General features: G+C 36.5%; 1 protein-coding gene across 1 annotated transcript; it reads left to right on the top strand.

The window, feature by feature from the left end:
- Positions 1 to 1,630: 1,630 nt before the first annotated feature.
- On the top strand, positions 1,631 to 22,269 carry bace2 (beta-secretase 2). The gene is made up of 9 exons (XM_022679007.2): positions 1,631 to 2,148; positions 9,535 to 9,623; positions 10,641 to 10,857; positions 12,655 to 12,786; positions 12,976 to 13,110; positions 13,907 to 14,008; positions 15,486 to 15,635; positions 16,244 to 16,412; positions 19,557 to 22,269. The coding sequence occupies exons 1-9, from the start codon at positions 1,858 to 1,860 to the stop codon at positions 19,790 to 19,792; spliced, it is 1,521 nt and encodes a 506-aa protein (XP_022534728.2). The 5' UTR covers positions 1,631 to 1,857; the 3' UTR covers positions 19,793 to 22,269.
- The last annotated feature ends 353 nt before the right edge of the window (positions 22,270 to 22,622 follow it).

Below are 22,622 nucleotides of genomic sequence, written 5' to 3'. Positions count from 1 at the left end.
CTATAAAGCTAGCCTGAAATGCTCTAAAATGTGTGGCTGATAAAAAGTTAAAATGTTAAACTGTTTTCTGTCTATTAAAACAATATTTTTTGGAATTTTGAATTAGACCAGATTGGTTGGTTTTGCTGCTCAACTGTATGATAAACTATCCTCTTATGTTTTTTGTGTTTCCTGAAAAAGTAAAAAAATTCTTGATATCTTGAGTACACAAAGGTTAATATGTTAAAATAAAACTGTAAATACATCTATCTATCAAATAAAAAAATAAATACACTACATGTACATTTATTCATAAAACATTAAATTGTGCTCCAAAACATGTACTGTCCTGTAGAGAATCTACTATTCTTTTTTTAATAGAAATGTGTCCTAAAGTTTGCAAAAAATATATAGTGCAAAACAGGAAACAAAATTGTATTACATAAAATAATTAATAAAATGCCTGCTGTGCTTTAATAAGTTCACGCACATTCTGTATAATTTTTTTGTCTACTTTAGTCATTTTATTTTGTAAGTTAGAGCCGCTTCCAGGTATGAAGCCACACCCACTGGAACAAACACTGGTTATCTGGAACAGAAATGTAAATGAGTTATTCATTACTTTAGTGAAGTTTTAAACCCAGTGGCTGAACCCTGTTCCAGCAGCTGCAGCCTTTCTTTCTGACTAGCTAATTATTAAAAATAAGCAAACCTTCTGAATATTCTGCTAATATATAATAAATGAAAGTTAATAATCCCCTGAATTGGATTTCCACTGCAGTGTGTTTCAGCTCTGTTTTTTTTTTACCAACATAAAATACAGATCAACACGGACTCTTGTGGTAGATGTCAAAACTACAAATTACAGTATAACAATTTACACACAGTGAGAAAAAACATACGTTTTTAGAGATCTGAAAAAAGATGACACTAGCAGTTTTTCTACTTAATGTAGAATAGTATGATTTAAATTAATTAATGAAGCAGTGAAAAGAGGGAGTATTACCCTCCACTTACTGCAGTGAATGTGGTATTCTGCTAACAGTACGACTATGTTTGTGGCATCACTTTACCATATAAAATACAATATGGCAGCTACATCAAAAGAAGGACTGTTAAGTTTGATATTAATTCAATTTCCAATGTCTGTCCAAAAACACTGTGAGTATTGACATGGAAAAAAAATACTCCAGAAATTCATCTTCTGACTTGCAAACTGCACATAAATTAATATCAACAGGGCTACAAGATATAGCTTATTTATTATTTTAAAATGAGTCTCGTTCACTTTAGAAGATATGGACCATTTGACATTTTTTTTTTTTTTTTTTAGCAAAAAACAGCATTAGGGTTGAAATGCCAGCTGGTAGATATTTAAAAAGATGTATGCTTATTTGTTCCGATTAAAAAAATATTAATTGAAATAAAAATCGACAGATTAATCGATTATCAGACTAATCGTTAGTTGCGGACCTAAATGAAAGTTAATAATCACCTGGTTGGGTTACTACTGCGGTCTGTTTGATCTGTGTCTGATCTCTGTTCGATTCCCGGGAAAAACTTGTTGCTGCTGCTGGAATGTTTGCTAATCTTCGTCACATCCGTCAGGAGAGTTTCTGCTGGTTGTGGGGGAGATCAGGAAGTTCTTGACAGCTCAGAACTTTAGGAGCTCCAGTTCGTGAGGCGGCTGTTCGGTCTGGTTGCGCGTTTCTGAATATTTTCTGAAGTTTCTCAGTCGATTCGCTGAAGATTCGCTGAAGATGGGCGGCGAGTCAACCCCAGCAGCAGTTCGCTCCTCGGCCCAGGACTGATACTCCCCGGAGGAGGAGGAGGAGGAGGACCTGATCCCAGTAGGAGCTGCTGGAGAAAGCGGGCGAGATGCTGCTGCTGGTCCGGGGGTCTCTGCTTCTGCTCCTGCTCTGCTGCAGGACGGCGCACTGCGTCTACAAGATCCCCCTGAAAATCTTCTCCCCAGGCTCCTTCAGCTCCTCATCAGCGGGCCTGCAGCTCCAAGCTCCCAAACCCAACCAGACAGCTCCGCGGAGCGCCCTGTCTCTGGCCTCAGACCCATCTGGAGCTGTGAACTTCTTAGACATGGTGAACAACCTGAAAGGAGACTCTGGTCGGGGGTATTACATGGAGATGGTGATCGGGACTCCGGGACAAACGGTAAACCGTTACACGTCTTTTAGAACTTACCCGAGAGTTTAAAGACCATACAATAAGCAGAAGTGCCGAATTCAAGTTTAGAAACTAAAACTCCACTCCAGGATTTTGACCCAGTTCCAGGATTTAGTTCCTACTGCTTGACTGGCGCTGCTGCAGCCGGGCTACGTCCAAACCAATCAGGGAGCTGGAACAAAATCCTGTAGTGGATTTGTTCCTTTAAGGAGCTCAGCTCATATAGTGCTTAATATTAGGTTACTTACATTCATACAGTTTATTAACACTTGGATTAATAATAATGTTAAAAATAAAGTTAATGACCTCATAATGTCTTACAGTCTTATAGAGACTATATAGGAAAATGAATAAATGTTAAAAATATGTATAATTATATAACTATAAAATTCATATAATTATTAAAAATATATATTAAATTTTTATATACATGTAAAATATATTAAAAAATAAATAAATTGAAAACAAGAATTTCCATTTTTGTTGTTTTTTTAATTTACTAAACAAAATTGAACACACAACTGTCCCTGTTTATTTTTTTTAAACAAATTAATGAACCAATAGGAATTCTCCAAAATGACGATTTTTTAAATATATTGACTTTCATTTAAAGTTAAGAAGATTTTTTTTATTTTCTTTAAAGTTGCTTGTTTGGAGATATTTATATTTTTTTAACAGCAACAAAATGTATTTTATATTTAATATGTTTATGTACTTTACTATTTATTTATTTATTTATTTATTTATCTATCTATCCTAGATAATATTATTAACAATGTGCGCTAAATATACTCTATAAAATGCTATTCAATGGCCATCATGCCATATTTAAATTATACAATCAAACATACAGTTGAATTGAAGGTGAAATCTATACAATCCAATTAGACGAATTAGCCAGCAATAACTATATTTAATTATTAATAATTATTTATTTGATATTATCCAGTGCTTTTGAAGATTATGTGATGCATTTGGATCAATTTTAAGAAATAAGGCCTTTATTGTTACATTCAAAGGAGCTGTCTAAAGAGTTATCAATGAAGTCTAGTTATTTACCCCTCCCCCAACTGACTGCTGAGTCCTGCTGAGTCAAGATCAGCTTTAGTAGAGTGTCAGTAAGTGTCAGAAAGAATGAAATAGATGGGAAGTCTGATCCTGGATCTGTGTATAGGGGCATTAATGCCGTGGGTCTGAGTGCAGCATGTGATAGGAGCCAATTTATGAATCCCCTCAGGCAGCAGCAGGGAGACCAAGACTTCCTTGATCGCTCTGTGGTGGGTGTGTAAGATCTAGCTCACATGAGTTCACATGATGCTGGGCCCCAGGCTGGAGCTCAGCGAGCCAGGCAGCTGACTGAGATTACGACAGAAAGGAGCTGCCAGCGTCTGCTAAATGGACCGGGTCTGATTGGCCATTTGCTATTGTTGTGTTTAGAAGTGTGAAAATAAATGTTTAAATGACACTTGGCTTAGATTTAAGAAATCTAGGACTAGATGTAGATGGTTTCTAACCCTAAACCCTTTTAGATTGAACTAAAATAAGTGTGGACCGAGGACAAAACTATAACTATCTTAGATTGGAGTAAAAGTAATGAGAGGACACAATTTAGGTCTTGACTCAAATATTGCTTAAACTTTGGCTCAAATAACCTTAATTAGACATTTTTAAACCCAACGCTCTCTGATATAGACTGAAACTTTTTTAAAAAGTTAGAGCCAATTTCTGATCACCCTCCACCATATTAATATGATTAAGATCTGGGTTTGGCTCCAGTTCTGCCATTCCTGAACTCTCATTGCTAATTTCCAGTTCTTTTGAGCCATTCCTTCATTGAATGCTTTGGGTATTTGTCATGTTGCATGGTCCACATTTGCTTTAGGTTTCCAGATAAATGAAAGTTGTGCAGGAATTTACAGTGTCACGTGTGTATTAGAAATATGTCATAGAAGGCCCCATTACCACCAGGTCTGGGTATCACCATTAATTTCAATCGAATATATTCAAATTACTAATACATGTTTTAGTTTGGGTCAAATAACTAATAGTATATTTGTACTCAAAGCACTTAACCTTCCATTATTAAAAATATTAGTTAGTACTTGCAGCGTTCTTTAGCTTCCATGGGACCAACATACTTAAAATGTCAGGTATGCGCATTGATAGTTAAACTTTAGCTTTTTTAGGGTACAAGTAATTGTCTTTTGAAGAAGTATCCCATTTTAAAAGCTCTTCAAGGAATTGAATTGCTTCTTTATGGTGCTTCTTCAAATAATCCTTTATCTAAAGTGCATCTTTATCCTTAAAAGCGTGTGTTCTAAATTCGTTGACTTACTTAAGTAAATAGAGACAATAATTCAGTGTTTTACAGCATTTGGGAGCACAGGTACAGTAGAAATCAAATATAATTTCTCAGAGAGGGTAAACCCATGAATTCTTCACAGACTGTTTTTGTCTTCACACCATTACCCAGCTTAGTCATACAAGTGCTCAGTGTGATTGTAATCTGATTATTGTGCCATTTTCTCTTTGGACGAGGGATTTTCCTGCATCAAGAGTAAACAGAACACACTCAAATGAGGCATACACTCAGAAAGAAGAGCAGTTGCTATATTTCTGCTTTGTTAAAGTTAAATAAAGAATAATGGTGAAAAAATATGTTAAGATATTCAAGTATTAGGCGATTAGGGATACATAGATACAATTTTCCTGTGTATTTCTGTACTTGCCAATACAAATACTGATACCTACTTAGAATTAAGCAATCAGGAGCATTATGTAATTGTGTAATTATTAGTGTAGATTAGTGCAACACAGTTCATTTGTTAATTTTGCAGTTTTGTTTTTGACAGTCACATTAAATTTCAATCATAAAAAAATTCAATCATATTAAAAAAAAAAAATTATGCTTAGATTAAAAAAATTAGATTAGTTTGACTTGTATGTATGTTTATTTCCACATCAGTTCAGTTCATTGGATGAGACTTTCGGTAAAACAAAAAACAAAAAAACAAAGTAAGTAGGAGGAGGTATAGATGTCACTTGGGACTTTTTTTAACCAGCGTCTTTTTTTAAGGTGGGCTAAAGGTGGCTGAATGGAGTGCTTCATCAGTTTTGTTATGCTAAAGACTATTTACATTATTGTGTTCTCTCTCTCTCTTTCTCTCTCTCTCTCTCTTTCATTCTCTTTTATGGTATTCTCTTTTAAATCGTAATCGATTTACAATTTTTTTTTTTTTTTTTTACAATAACACCCATTCTTACTGTTTCATTGTGTTGTGTTTAAACCCAGATTGCAGGAAGCAATATTTTACTTCCCCTTCATATTGACCTTTTCTGACTGGGTAAAAAGTAAAACATTAGTTTACTTTGAGTTTATGTGCATGATTGATTGTGTTTTCCTAAAATGTATTTTTTAAAGAATAATTACGGCCTGCTTGTGAAGTTGTGATATGTATTATATTGCCTCTGTGTTTCTACACACATTATCCAGTTTTTCAGCTCCACTAAGCATATAGGAGCATATTTTAGTTCTATAATAACAGGCTGTCCTGCATCTGTTACCTAGCTGCTCACTGATGCCCACAATAGTCAGTGACACTGAGGTGTTTAAAAACTCCAGCAGTACTGCTGCATCAGATCCACTTATACCAACACAACACACACTAACACCTCATACACCTCCACAATGTACTGCAGTGCTGAGAATAATGACCCACCACCCAAATACGGTAATAGCTGCTCTGTGGTGGTCCTGTGGGGTCCTGACTGTTATGTTATTTAAATAGGGTTAAGTGACTCTTTCTGCAGGTCCTGTGATCTACATATCCAGTGAATATTATGTTTAATATAGTATCATTTGAAGATCAGCAGGCATGAGCTGATCTGCATGAAATTATCATTTTCCGAGCACCCATCCCATCTCGGCCCTCTCGTCGAGTCCCGGGTGACTGAGCCGAGTGACCTGAAAGAGGCGAGTGTTTGAAACCTGAGCCTCTGTGAATGCATCCTCGATGGATATGTAATTAATGGCACTTGTGTTAATTGACACAGAGCTTTTAAACGAGACGCTAATTGCAGAATCTGTTGAGGCCCGCAGAGGCGTCGGCTGGAGTGGTTCGCAGCCGCTAATTGCTACAAACAGGTAGCAGATGTGTTTGTGATGGCAGAATGCCTGCCAATTACCCCAGCGTCTCGATGAGGGCTTAGGCCTACCATGCTAACAATGAAGTGGAAAAATGAGGAAACGGGAGGCGATGGGTCCAGAAGAACAGTGCGCCACTCGTCTAAACCAGTGTATCCCAGTCAGCTCTGAGGGGAATACACTGTTTTTTTTATTCTTTTATTCTATCCCAGTTTGTGTACTTAAACACAGTTTTAATTTTAATTATATGAATACTCTAATGTCACAATCGTGAGAAACTTCACTCTATGTACCCTGACAACTCATGATGACCCAGATAACAAAGATAAATAATCAAAATCACCTTTTTTATTAATTATCATGCAATATGAGCTCTGGACAGTTTATTGTAGTAAGTTATCTTTACTTCAGACGGTCAGATTCCACTTTTAAACAAATAGTCTCACATTTTCCTTAAGCCCTTTCTCTCATATAGTTACAAAATTCATAGTGGATTCTACACCGACATGCTGATTCTACAAAAGTCATGGGATAGCAGTATGTCAATTGATTTTAAAGAGCTACATGAGAGCAGTATAAGTTTTTAGGTGTTATCATGTAACTGAGTTTAGATTGCACACCGGCCAGTGTGCTCATGGCAAGGTGATGTGGAGGCAGTGGATGATCGTGAGCTTCAGTGTCTGGCTGAAATTGTCCATTGAACCAGACAATTGACTCTGACAGAAATCTCATCCACATATAACATTTACATTTTAGTTAGGTCATGTAGTATTCTTTTTCCATAGTGCTCTCCTGATCTCAACTCGAAAAATATTTGGACTGTGTTTAAAAGTCAGGTCGTGCCAGAAAAACAAGAGTAATTGATATTAAATTCTCCAATTCTTCCAAAAAGAGTCAAACATACAACCAGAATTTTTCTAAAAGCTCTTGTTGATGATTGTTGAATGACGAATGTCCCTGATGGATAAGAAATTTAATTTCCAAAGTTTTATGGGTATTTAACAAACCTCGATCCACAGTGTCACATGGAAAAACAGTGGGTGGTAATAATCGTAACCACATCCAGATTCAGTATTTATATTTAGTCAGGTCATGTGGCATTCTTAAGCCATCATGAGACATACCAAAAGTCATGGGACATCATACTACTTCCTGTCACTTGAAGTTTGCTGGGTCATTTTGTAGAGGAGTGCTTGAAAAGGAGATGTTATCACTAGGGTGGGAAAAAATACTGATAAAACTACTAATACAAGTTTTGTGCTAAACCACTGGCAACAAAAGGGATTATACAAACTGAAAATGGCCAAATTGTGCACAACATTTGTGTGTGGCCATCATTATTTTCCAGCACTGTTAGGCTCCTCCATGATGATGTCACAGAGCTGGTGGATGTTAGAGACCTTACGTTTCTCCACCTTCTGGTTGAGGATGCCCCACAGATGCTCAAAAGTGTTTCAGTATGGAGACATGCTTGACCAGTCGAGCACCTTTACCCTCAGTTTTTTTTTTACCGTTTATATCAATATTTAAAATTTTTTGCACTTATGTAATTTAGTTTTAGTTATATATTTTTTTTCTGTAAGCTTAGACAGTTTTAGTGATAGATATAGATTTTAGTGTAGCATACTTCTGTAGTGTCTAGTTCTACGTAGACATTTACTTTTAACAGCAGCAGGATTGTTCTAATTTATGGCAGTGTTTATGGCATACTATTTTACAGCATTGGGATAATAAGAACCACATTTGGAAGAGTTGCAGTAAGTAAATGTGTTTTAAAGAGACATGAGCAAAGATATATGCTTGCACGTTATACACTGATTCATATTGGTTTCTTAGTTGTTGTTTTTTTATTCTGTCACCAGTAAATACAGAATTTTTGGTATTTGCTTATTTAGGAGTATTTTATCCTCTTCAGTAACACAGATGCCGTGAAGTAGAGAGTTGTCTTGTTATACATTGCATATTGCACAAACATAGTTTTGTGATATCATTATCATTGTGGCCAATGTACCATAATAATATTGCGTTGTGGGATGTCTTGTGATTTCTATCCCTATTTATTAGCCTACATCTTTATTTTACTGGCTAAAATGTATAAACAATTACCAGGAAATCAGTTAGAAACTTGATATATCAGTTTTACAAGATTGTGTTTAAACAAGTTTTTCTATTTTAGCTCATCATAAATCATAATGAAAGTACAGCTTAGAAAAAAATATCAGAGATTTTTTTTCCCCTCTTCTTATTGTTTCATTCAACTGATGAGGCATTAAACTGAACGCTGGTGGAAAAAGAGCTTAACTGATTTGAAATGGGACAGTGGGAGATGTTAGGCAGTGTGCAGCGTAGCGGAGCCCAATTGGTGGGTTTATTATGATGAAGTTAACGATGAGGAATGCCCATAATGGCCCCTCTGCCCACTCGGCAAGATGGCACTGCTCTGTTATCTCATTAGTTCCCCCTCGTTGAACCAGCGCTCAGACAACATTATTCCGACTGCCTGCTAGTATGCGTCTGCCAAACAGGAGCATATGGAGCGAGTGAGAGAGAGAGAGAGAGAGAGAGAGAGAGAGAGAGAGAGAAAGAGCCAGTGATTGAGAGAAAGTGAATGAGTGTACAAAATTCATCTTTAATAGAAAAAAAATATTGTTGCATTTGTTTGCTTTTAAATTTATTATTAAAGCAGCAGTCCCCAAGATTTTTTTCATTTAACTTGAAAGCAGCAGTGTCACTGATTTGGGAGGGGAGAAATTATTCTAATTGATGATATTAGTGTCATCGCTTGAACAGTGACCATCCCTTGAACATTTATAATATCTAGTCATTTGAAAAACCTGTTGGATTTTAATGCATAATACATTCCACAGAATTTCATAAATGAACAAAATTATGTACTAAAAAGCACATGCCCTGTGCGCTTACACATTCTCACTAGAAAGCTCTAAATTCCCAAAACCTAATATTTGTTAAACATCCCTTAACATTTTTTTTTTATTTTGTAGTTTTGGTAGTGTCAAAAAGCATCTGTCAGAATTGAGGTTGAATATTTAAGTTCTCTTAGTAGAAGAAAAGTTTGGTTACTTTTGTTTTGCGCACAACCTGACCTGCTTGTTTTTCATACTGTTTTGATTGGACACAGCAACTTTTGAGAAGGTTATTACATCAAACGTCTTTGATTAAACACGGTATATTTATTGAAACTAATAACACTGACTGTTTTCTTCTTGCAGTTGAATATCCTGGTGGATACTGGAAGCAGCAACTTTGCAGTGGCAGCAGCACCGCATCCCTACATCGCAACTTACTTCAACAGAGCACAGTAAGATCATGCTTCTATTTTAAATATACTTTTGCACATATTGTTAAAACTTTGTGGGGAAACTACCCCACACAACACAGACCATAATGTAAGAAATAAATTCAGTATGTTGTTTAGAAATATTTGATACTCTAAACTTGCTTTTACTAGCTGTAATTTTCTATTATTATCTTAGTTTTAAGAAAAAAAACACTGTATATTTTATTTTGTTATATTGATTGGAAATCACAGAATATCCTTTGGCTACGTTCACATTACAAACCACATTGCTTAAATCCGATTTTTTGCTCAGATCGAATTTAGTTATCTTGACTATTCATATTCACAAATGTAAGTGAGCTGTATCTTCTTCACCAACAACAAAAAAACTCATATTTGAGAGTTGACTCGTATCTTTATGAAGGGAAATGTATGAGTTAGCAGCTCATATGTGGAGCATCTTTTGCTGGAGTGGAGAAACAGCAAACAGCTGATCTGAAGTACATGCTCAGGTCAAGGAGGTGAAAAAAGGCCAGACGGTTTGCTTTTGCTGTTTTTGCAGCTATAGCTGCACAACTGCACCAAGAGATGTGTGGGTACGAGAGAGAAGCATGTAGCGCATGCACAAAAAAGCAAAAAGACACATGAATTCAGGTAGCATAGCCTCAGTGCATGATGCTTCCACCACCATGTTTAACAGTTTGTGCAGTGTTCCTGCTTTACTTTTACTCCTGGGTGCTGACCTAGTCCAGCTTTCCTTTTAAAGCAAGTCAGTTCGCTTAATGTTTGCTTAAGCTTAGTGGAAAAACTGTTAACACACAATACAGACCATAAAATAAGGAATACATTTATTATGTTGTTTAGAAAAATGTGAAACTGTATACTAGCTTATACTAGCTTGAATTCTCTATTGTTGTGCTTTAAGTTACTAAAAATGTAAATGTAAAAATGCTAAAAAAAAATGAAAATATGAATTCTGTTTGTTTGTTTCTTGTTTTTTTTTTTTTTTAAACATTTGTTCAAATAAACCTCCCTCAGATCCAGCACCTACCAGACCAGTGGCAGGTCTGTGTCAGTCAGGTACACCCAAGGGAACTGGGAGGGGGAACTGGGCACTGATCTGATCACCATCCCTCACGGTCCAAACGGCACGATCACCATCAACATTGCTGCTATATTAACCTCAGACGACTTCTTCCTCCCCGGCATCAACTGGCAGGGAATCCTGGGGCTGGCGTACCCTTTATTAGCTCGGGTAAGAGACAGGAGCACCTGTGCTGCTATTCACACTGATCAGACCGGTGTGGGCGTGTTCCTCACATCCTGGAATGACGTAGTTAAGGGTTTAAGGAGTGGCTGAAGTTTGCAAACATAGATAAGCTATGAATATAAATCATTACAGTGTAGACTGTGGATATTTATAGTGCATGTGTTTATGGAGGACACCCCTTCTTAGGAAAAACCTTTGTGGGAAAACACTGCACTGACTTTTGACTTGATATAACACAGTGAATCAACACCAGCAGATGACATGTCTCTCCAAACCATCACTGATTGTGGAAACTTCACACTAGACCTCAAGCAGTTTGGACTGTGTGTCTCTCAACTCTTCCTCCAGACTCTGCTTCCTTAATTTCCACATTTAATGCAAAATTTACTGATGATCAGTGATGGTTTGGAGAGACATGTCATCTGCTGGTGTTGTTTCACTGTGTTATATTATCAAGTCTAAAGTCGTAGCAGTGTTTTTCTGGAAAATCTGCTGACAACTTTTATGAAGATAAGGATTTAATTTTCCAGCAGGACTTGGCACACTGCCCACACTGTAAAAATTACCAATTGGTCTTGTATATTATTCAAATTTTCTGAGACACTGATTTTTTTTTATTGGCTGTAATCCATAATCATCCACAATAAAATAAATAAATGTTTGAAATAGATCACTCTGTGTGTAACACATCTATATAATATATGAGTTTCACATTTTGAACTGAATTACTGAAATAAAGAAACTTTTCAATGATATTCAATTTTTTTTTTAAGTTGCACTAGTTTACCCATCTTGTCTAGTCCCTGTAGTGGAGAAGTGCTGCCAATAGAATATGACTCTCTTGAGCAAATAAACTTTCACCTTTTGGCATCATGGCTATTGCCAGCATTGTATTCCAGCATTGAGCTTTTAAAATAATTTTCTGTTCTCCATCCAGTACTATTTATAGTTTTGACCACACTAGCAGTGTTCTTTATATTGTATCAGAATCTAACGATAAATTGACCAATAGAAATGCTCCAAAATAGGAGGCATGCGCTAGTCTTCACACTCCTGGTGTTGGGGCATCACTAGTTATAGGGGGAGTCCTTGTGAGTGGCTTGGGTAATTGCCCATGTAAATTGGGGAGAAAATAGCATAAAAGTTTGAAAAGAAAAAGAAGAAAGAAATGCTTCAAAATGATTTTTATTATTAAAAAGTCTAATATACAGCTCTGAAAAAAGAGACCATTTAAAATTATGAATTTCTTTGATTTTAACAAATTAAAAACCTATGGAATATAATTAACACTAAGATGGATAATCACAGCCATCAAGCCAAGCTGAACTGCTTGAATTTTTGCACCAGGAGCGGCATAAAGTTACCCAAAAGCAGTGTGTAAGACTGGTGGAGGAGAACATGCCAAGATGCATGAAAACTGTGACTATAAACCAGGGTTATTCCACCAAATATTGATTTCTGAACTCTTAAAACTGTATCAATATGAATTTGTTTTCTTTGCATTATTTGAGGTCTGAAAGCTCTGCATATTTTTTTATTTCAGCCATTTCTCATTTTCTGCAAATAAATGCTCTAAATGACAATATTTTTATTTGGAATTTGGGAGAAATGTCAGTAGTTTATAGAATAAATCAATAATGTTAATTTTACATATACCTAAAAATAGCAAAATCAGAGACACTGATTCAGAAACTAAAGTGGTCTCTTAATTGTTTTCAGAGCTTTATATAAATTATTCGTTAATTTAATTTAGTAAATCTGTTATATCATTACTTCTTCCAGCCGGATCCATCAGTGGAGCCTTTCTTCAATTCTCTCGTGCTGCAGACTGGCATCCCAGATGTCTTCTCTCTCCAGATGTGCGGAGCAGGACTCTCTATCAGTACTGCGTCTGAGCCGGCAGGGGGCAGTTTGGTAGGTCTTGGCTTTTTGCTAGAAGTGTAACTAAAAGTTAGTTTTACTGGGTTCACTAGGCTCAATCACAGCCTCAGCAGAACAGAAGCAGCTAGCCCTCACTCTTCCTAAAATGATCTCAACTAAAAGCACTTGAGCGTAGATGAGATTAATTCCTTTCTTTTCTTCTTTCTGTTATTTGTATTGCAGATCATGGGGGGTGCTGAACCAACACTGTACCAGGGCTCAGTGTGGTACACTCCAATCCTGCAGGAGTGGTACTACCAAGTGGAGGTCCTGAAACTGGAAGTTGCCGACCAGAATTTAAGCCTGGACTGCAAGGAGGTACTTTTACTGAACTTTTACACGCTTATTCTAAAGTACTGCTTCAAATCCCATGTATATTGTTGTTGTTTTTTTTCTTTTATTAGGTCTACATGCAGTATAATTTTTGAGCAGCTTGTCTGGCCATTCTAGCCAGAAGCCCCTGGTCACAGTTGTTACATTCTATGACATATAATCAGGCCTTACTAGAACGCTGATAATTCACGCTGCCTTGCCATGAGCACTGTGGCAAATGTTCATAACATAACACCTCACAACTCATTCAGTTGTGAGAGTTCCCACTCCGACACTGAAGATAACATTTCATAATCAGTTTACATACTGCTATCCCATGACTTTTGGCACATCAGTGTATTGCTCAGTACATCATAATTGACATCCTCCCAGTCAGAAACACAGACTGCAAAGTCTGTATTAGTTATTGTCGAGCAGATGTAGCACAGCTTTTGTGCTCTTGTGTTCTCGGCTTAAACAAATCCAGTCAATCCAACATGTCCATTTACAGGGAGAAAGAGAGCGAGAAAGAAAGAGAGAGAGAGAGTGGAACAACAGATTAAGTGACCTTGCAGGGGCTTGAAAGCATTCTACGTGGAAATACTTTGGAAAGGCCTGGCCAAGACCGAGCCTTCCAAGGCTGCTGGGAGAAAAACACAGCATTGAATTTCATGTTGCGTAGGTGTGAGAACACACTAATCCTGTTTATGAAATTCCGAGAAGAACACACACTGCACTGTAACCTTTGTTTGTCACAGGCCTTGACTGAGTTCAACCCTATGTTTTGCTTTTTTTAATTAAGTACAATACAGATAAAGCAATTGTGGACAGCGGGACGACTTTACTGCGGCTGCCGGTGAAGGTGTTCAATGCTGTGGTGGAGGCCATCTCACAAATGTCACTGGTACGTTCATCTTCATGGCTAGATCATTTGTTTGTGGTAGAATGACTTCACAGACCTAGTGGTGATGGAAAGTAGGGCTGCACAACAGAGATGCACCAAAATTCTTTTTTTTTTTTTTAGCCAAAAGTGAACAAATTGAAACATGTTGCCGAATACTGAATATTGAACACATTTTTTCATGTTTTCTTCCGTTTTAAATAGCCTAAATGTATTTCTGTCTTGCCTTCAAATGAAAAAAGTAGTTAGAAAACTACAATTTAAAATATTTGTTGAATACTGAACATTTCAACGTCCTAGCAGACATACCAACCAAGTACATTTACTTCAGCAGTTCTAATCTAATCATATACATCTCTGGAAAAAAATAAGAGACTAATTCAGTTTCTATTATTAGGTTTATGTTTGAGTAAAATAATCATTGTCGTTTTATTCTATAAACTACGGACAGCATTTCTCCCAAATTCCAATTTAAAATGTTTATTTGCAGGTAATGAGAAATGGCTGAAATAACAAAAGAATATGCAAAGCTTTCAGACCTCAAATAATGCAAAGAAATCAAGTTCATATTCATAAAGTTTTAAGAGTTCAGAAATCAATATTTGGTGTAATAACCCTGGTTTTTAATCACAATTTTCATGCATCTTGGCATGTTCTCCTCCACCAGTCTTACACACTGCTTTTGGATAACTTTATGCCACTCCTGGTGCACAAATTCAAGCAGTCCAGCTTGGTCGGTGGCTTGTGATTAACCATCTTTCTTTTGATTGTATTGCAAAAGGTTTTTAATTTGTTAAAAACAAAGAAACTCATAATTTTTAAGTGGTCTCTTATTTTTTGCCAGAATTGTATTTATTCAGCAATACTGCTCTAATCGAACATTTACCCAAGAAGTGCCATTTTAGTCAACATTTAGCCAGTAGAGCTATTTCGATTATAAATGTACCCCTGAAATGCTATTCCATATATAAATTTACTTCAGCAGTGCATGCTTAGTCATACCTTAGCAGTGCCATTTTGGTCATACATTTACCTTAATGGTGGAATTTAAGATATTAAAGTGCTTCAGCAGTGCGATTTTAGATAAACATTTACTTGAGCAGTGCTATTTAATTTACGTGAGTGAAATTTAAGGAAGTTTGGTGAAAAACTAATTATAAAGCTAAATTAGTTCATCTGATGTTACTATCCTAAACCTCCTCAGCTCTTATCTTTTAGCGGAAAAACAGTTTTTTTAAGCTACCTCTTCACAAACTCTCTGATACAGAGTCTGAAAAGTTATGTTTAATGTATTATTTTATTTAATTAGAAAACTCAGTTTACTTTTCTGATATCTCAAGATCTATAGAAAAACGTCTTCCTTAACAATGATTGTTTTTGTTTTTTTGTTATCCAAAAGTTGTTTTTATATGGTTTAATAAATGTTCAACATTAAGACATCAAGAAAATAACGTTTTTGGACCTTATTCTTCTCCACCAGGTCCAGGATTTCTCCTCAGGTTTCTTCGCTGGGACAAAGCTAGCTTGCTGGGTAAAAGGAGAGTCACCATGGAGGTTCTTCCCCAAAATCTCGATCTACCTCAGAGGCACCAACAGCAGCCAGTCTTTCCGCCTTACCGTATTTCCACAGGTCAGAGTCATGCTGAACACAGAACTCTGCACTTAATACTTATCAGACCAAAATCTTTTTCAGCTTGGAATGCTTAAATGGCATTACCAACAAAATAAAATGTATTTTCCTAAATAAAATGTATAAAAAGTATTTTCTGTACTGTCCCTTTCTGATTAGGCGTCGAAGGGTATACACAGTACTGTATAGGGGTGTGCCTGTGCCATATCATATCGTACATGATAATACCACCAATATTTCTGAAAAGATAAAGTGCATAATGTAATATCGCAGTCCGTTTTGCATTTGTTTTAATTTTCACTGTTTTTCCTTAGTTTGTTTGGATTTTATATTCACAAAATATGCTTTTGTTTTGTGGTAGATTTTTTTTTTTTTTTACGTTTACACATTTGTTTTGTACTGAATTAATAAAACTGTAATATTTATTACATGTAAAACATGTATATAGATTTTGTTGCAGTAGTATAATCTAGCAATGTCTTCTTATATTGCCAAAAATATTGTTATTGCAAAAACAACCTGAAATATCATGATGTTATTTTAGGGACATATCGCCCACCCCTACAGTTTTCCCTCTACTTATATGATTATTTATTGTCTATTCACAGCTTTACATTCAGCCAGTCACAGATTTGGATGGCACGCTGAATTGCTTCAGATTTGGCATCTCTTCCTCCACAAATGGTCTTGTGATTGGTGCCACAGTCATGGAGGGTTTCTATGTCGTTTTTGACCGTGCTCAGAAGAGGGTGGGCTTTGCTGTGAGCTCCTGCGCTGGTGAGTAGATTCACACTGACAGATTCATTCTTTAGATGAAACAACTCTTCTGTTGTTGATAAACTCAGACTGAGTTCATTAAAACTATTTTTACTGAGTAATTTCAGTAAGGTCACTTGCTTTGCTGAAGGAGCTAATGTTGACTCATGTTGAGCTACGCCCAAGTACTCTTATTGCTATTCATTTTGTACATGAAAAAAAAAATCTCATTAATCAACAGTTAAAGCTACAAGGCTAATGTAGCCTTTATGTAACAGAAGCCTTTACTCCATAAATTAGCCTTGTGCAAACTGTATGCCTAAATTAGCACTCGCTTGCATCATCAAATCACCTTGAGCTATTAAGTACACTAGAGGTGTGCCAAAAAATCGATTCATATAAGAATCTTGATTCTCATTTACAACGATTCAGAATTGATTTAAAATGTCCCAAAATCGATTCTAAGTCGTGCTGAAGTTTGTTTTGAAACTTTTCCGCGCATGCATGTGTCCCAGAGCCTGCTGCGTGGTGAAGTCTCTCGAGCAGGCTCTTGCGCGGAAAAGAGAAGGAAAATGGAAAATGGAGGAAAATGGAGGAAAGAGAGATTCAACCGGTCCCGTTTTCGTTGAAGGCAAAGATATGGAATCATTTTGTTTTTTACCGAATGCCAGGGAAGACCGAGCTTGACATGAGCTTCATAGTGTGCAAGGTTTGCAAAATGAAGATCAAAAACTTCGGGAACACGACAAATGCACGGGCTCACATAACCAGGCATCAGTTAACCCGGAGTTAAAAGATACGGAGCAGAATCAGCCACCAGCAGCAGACCAACGCACACTGCAGTCCTTCACCAAACTGTCTGCTAATTCAGAGCGGGCAAAAAAAAAATAACCAGGTCTATCGCCTGCTTCATTGCAACTTCCCTTTAAAAAGAAGTGCATGTTGTTAAACTGTAGCATTTTTTTATAAAGCACTTTATTTTTGTTCCAGCTTATTTTATAGCTGTGGTCCAGACACATTTTTTTTACAAAGGCACTTTGTATGTTTAATTGCATTATTTATTTTTAGAAAGATTCATTTTAATTTTTGTTACTTAAGCAATAATGTAATATTGCCTTTATGCAATGGTTGAAAAAATACATTTAACCATAAAAAAATAAAATAAAAATAGCATGAAACTGTTGTTGGCTTTAATCAGATTCATCTTGTCCCCAAGACCAATTTTACAGTTCATTTGATAGTTTGATGTATCTATATTAAGCTAAAAATTATAAAGTGTGTTTTAGGAAACATTTACACAGGCTGGATGTTATTTTCAGGAGATTCTCGGATACTTTATATTTATATGTATTTTTAACTGTTACATCTTTTTCCCCCCAAGGAGAAACCTCCCTGAAATTGTTTGTCTGAGAAAATAAAGATTTTTTTGTCTGTAGTCTGTAGTTACTATAACATATAACTGAAATTTAACAGAGTGTACAGAGTACAGTATCTCTCCAGCACTTAGCAGCTAATGTTAGTTTAACTAAATGAAGGAGTGAAGCCTGTTTAAATTCACCTCAGCAGCTCTCTGCAGTAATTTACCTTCCACGGGTAATATATAAGTCAGTGTATAAACTGTACAGCGTACAGAACTAGTAAAGACAGACTGTAGAGTATTTTTGTGGAGTTAAATGCGTTTGTTTGTGTTTAATGGACACGGCAGCGCTGCTAATACACTGCACGCGCGTCTCTACCTCGCTTTCTCTCTCGCGCCCGCGCGCGTGCGCTGCAAGTCCCGCCCACACTGAAACTTCATTGGCCAACTAAGCATGAGGAGAGGCCAATCAGGATGCTCCCTCTCTCACTAGGTGTGTGTCTTCCTCTCTCGCCCTTTTTTTTCTCCCGCGTGCGCTCTCTCTCTCTCACTCTCTCTCAAACACAACATTAACGACGTGTCGACAATACAATTCCGCGTCGACTTTTTTTACGTCGTCGATTACGCCGACTAATCGTTGTATCCCTAATTGTGATTATCACGCTATAGCTTTAAATAAAATAAAAATAGCTTTAAAAAACAGTGGCCTGTGTCACAGACAATTGTTTGAGGACAGGTTTGGGCTGAGGCAGTGAATCTAAACTAGTCTGCACCCATGACTGATTCGGGGCTTGTTTGGGTTAGGGGCTCATTATTGCTGGTTTATTTACACAGAGAAGAAAACTTTTTAAACTGTGGATCAAGCAATTACATGCGTCACTTCTGGCTGCGTATATGATTTGTGCTTAAAACCTCCCATGAAAAACCTCCCACAACTGTACCACAAAACAGATGTGAAAAAGTGTGAAAAAAAGCCCATAGAAGCAGAGATGGGTTACTATCCAGTAGGGCTGCACGATATTAGAAAAAAAGTAAATTGCAAATGTTTTCGATTATCTATATTGCGATATTAAACAATGCAGGGCCCATGACATCACCAGCTCTGCCCCCATCCATGCGCTGTCTTGCATCCGGACCGATAAAGAGCTGAGTCAGCGGCAGGCACTCAAAACCAGAGGAAAACAGCAAAACAACAGTCATTGTCCCTTTAATCAGGCATTTTAATGGCTTTTTAAAAGGTAAATAACAGTGTTTTGTCTGGGATTAAAAGCAAGAATTCAGCTGTAACTTGAAATATCTGCACAAAACTGTGCCGGGCTGCGGTGCACAGTTTTCGGCAGGTGCGTTTACAAGCACTTGTTCGGCCATGTGGATGGAGGCCATGCGATTACCTTGTGTTTACTCCTGCTCCCTCCTTGCTCTCCCCCTCCCTCTCACTCTTCTCATGCAGCAGCAGTCTGTCACTTACACAGACACAGAGACAACACTGTGTATCTACTTCTTGTGTCAAGAATCAAAACATTGCAACCTGCGATGTGACTATCGTGAACGTGCACATCGCGATGATGATGCTTAAACGATATATTGTGCAGCCCTATTTGGAAGCAAACCCCAGAGCACTATGGACTGCTTCCAGGCTTGAATACAGCTTCCACATTTTTTAGACCAACTGTAACACAAAACAGGCTAGTGTGAAAAAGCCCTTAGAAGCGGAAATGGTTTACTTTCCAGGCATACTGGGCACTAGGGCGTACTTAAGTAGTATAGATTTCTGATGGGTTTACAATCGCACTGTCTTGTTCTTCCAGAAATGAATGGGGTTCCAGTGGCAGAGATAGCAGGACCGTTCCCAGCTGATGGAGCGTGTATCGGCACTTTCCCTCTGCAGGAGCCTCTGTTGTGGATCATAGCCTACTCTCTGATGGGGGTGTGTGCGCTGGTGCTGCTCATACTCCTCATTCTGCTGGTGGTCCCCTGTCGCCGCCGGTACCCGGATGCAGAGATCACGGACCAATCCTCGCTTGTACGCCATCGCATCAAATGATGTCGGGCCACTGACTCGGCCCAAGTAGTGCTGAACAGGTCTCTGGCTCAGGAGACTCTTGGACCACAATTTTCTGCTTGAAGTTGGATGACTTTCTTTGTTAATAGTCTTAGACATTTCCGACTGTTCGTTTTGGACACATATTGAAACCGGACGTGAAGAATACTACTGAGTTCGTCTTTGTAAACAAATGAAACCCCAATGGACCACAAGGTTAAAAGGAATTTTCCAGTGTTTTTACACCTAATCTTTGTCACATGTTCCCAAAACCTGGACACTGGGATCTTTTTAACATGATTCAAATCAGTGCTGTTTTTTTTTGTTCTGTTCTGTTTTTTTCCCTTAAAAAAACACGTTAATTGACTATGGGTGGCACAATGGTGTTGCAGGTAGTGTGTATGTGTTGCACAGTTCCAGATCAGTACAATCCTTTATCTCAATCTGTGACTGAAATGGATCCCCTATTACTCCCTTATTAGTGTTGCACTATATAGGCAAAGACTGTTTGGTGGATGTTTTAATTGAATGCCGTTATTAACTGGACAGTACTAGACAGTAGAAAAAGAAAGAAATCAGAAATACAGTACCAGTCAAACATTTGGACATACCTTCTCATTCATTATCTATTTACTTTCTATATTGTATATTAATATTAAAGACAATTAAGGGATACATATGGAGTTATGTAGTCAACAAGAGATCAACAGAGATTTAGAGATTTCAGGCGATTTTGGATGATTGTGGATTTTGTTCAGCACCTCCAGGAACTCCTTCATTAAGACTGAGAAAATTATTCCAGGTGGCTCTCCCTCATGAAGACACTGAGATTAAAATACCAAGAGTGTGCAGATCTGTCCTTAACGATAAATGTGCTACTTAAGTATAAAACATATTCTGTTAAAATAATAAAATAATCCCATGTTTCTATATAGCTTAAATGTTTACATTATATATTAAATATTTAAATATATATTAAATTTACAACGTAAAGAAAAACATAAAAAAAAAGAAAACACATTTAATGAGAAGAGGTGTGTCCAAACTTTTGGCTGGTACTGTATTATAATGAAAATCTCATAACTACTGAAAATGAGCTTCATTTACGTCAGATGTCAGAGCTGGGCGTGACGTCACAGTAGAGTTGAATGTATTTCAGTTCAGTGTTGTAATTTTACGCTATTACAAAATATTTTGTGTGTACAACTTTCTATTTAATTCTACACAAACAGATAAAAATAATAAACTGTATAATACTACTGAATTTACATCTTGGATTTTGGCTTGGGGCTGGTGAAGCTCACCCTACTTTTCAAATAGGAAATCTGAGGGGTGAAAGCGTTCCAGTTGAAAGTTTCTACAGAAATTCCGACATTCAAGGTCAAATGGAGCACAGCATTGTCTCACAGTAGTAAGGCCTACTAAATTTTAAGTCTTAAGATACAAAAAGATGTTGAAAAGGTTAAGGCCTCTGCAGACTCCCTTTGCTGAATGTTTATGAATGTTCTTAAGTGTTGCATTAAGCCAAATGTGCATTCACAAGCTTATGTATTACATATTCATGTAATACATAATAAAAAACTGTTACAGTATAAAAAAACGCACTGTGAGTAAAAGAATCTTTACAAATAATAATTAAAAAGTTGATGCTGTGCTTTTGATAATTCACAAAATTTGGCAATAAAATATCAAAAATTATATCAATAGCAAAATATCAATTTTTACACAGTGTCTTCGCAACCTATGTGTTTTTTATTTCTCCTTAATTATTTCACCATTAGTCACCAAAGCCAAGCAAACATCATCTCATTGAGAATTATGCTGAGGCCTTTAATCCCTCCACCAAATGTCAAATAAAAACAAATTCTCTCAAACTCAACAAAACAAATAAATATATCTGCCTACATGGATTTGTTTTTATCTTAAGCAAAGGTGTCCTGTCTAAATGCACTACAACAAAAGCAGCTGAAATAATAATAATACCCTGCAAATGAAGGATATATTGTCTGTGTTTTGAATGAAGGTAAGGAATCTTCCTGTATTTTAATGAAGGATCAGACCTGAGATCATGAATCTGGTTAGTTTTAATATTTCTTCTTCTTCTCCCCTTCCTCCCTCCCTCTCTCCCGATATAATGACCGTTTGTATTTGTTAAATATCTCAAAGACTGAATATACAATATACACATTTCAAATTTACATATTATGTATATTCTTTATCTGTTTATCTGTTAGCGGTGATGGTTTACCTCCAGACTCTCAGTCATGTTTTATTTAATGCTTGATTGTTTTTTTTTTTGTTTACTTTTTTCATCTTTTAAACATGTTGAATGATTTTGTACCATACACAGATACCTGACTGTCTATTTGATTGTATTAAGAGTTATTAACGGCACATCAACAATCAAACTTGCACTTCACAGTATATACAAATAAATTGTGTGAAAAGAGAACAACTGCAATAAAATATTTGCCAAAGTATTGCTTGTTAAGGTTTTGTTTGTATCAGGAATAAAAGTTCATTAAACATTCTTACATAATATTTAATTATTAAAATTAAGGTTACAATTAGACTTTTTAGGACACACTAAACAGTATTTTATAATTATTTGTTGTGATGTCCTTTTTCTTAACATTGTTATATACTTTTTTCATATATATGAAATACATATATACAGCTCTGGAAAAAATTACGAGATCACTTCAGTTTCTGAATCAGTTTCTCTGATTTTGCTATTTATGGGAATATGTTTGAGTAAAATGAACATTGTTGTTTTATTCTATAAACTACAGACAACATTTCTCTTAAATTTCAAATACAAATATTTTCATTT

The sequence above is a fragment of the Astyanax mexicanus genome, chromosome 4 (genome assembly GCF_023375975.1).
Source record: "Astyanax mexicanus isolate ESR-SI-001 chromosome 4, AstMex3_surface, whole genome shotgun sequence".
Lineage (NCBI taxonomy): Eukaryota > Metazoa > Chordata > Actinopteri > Characiformes > Acestrorhamphidae > Astyanax > Astyanax mexicanus.
Note: the sequence above shows the minus strand (reverse complement) of the source record. Positions and strands in the feature narration are given on the sequence as shown.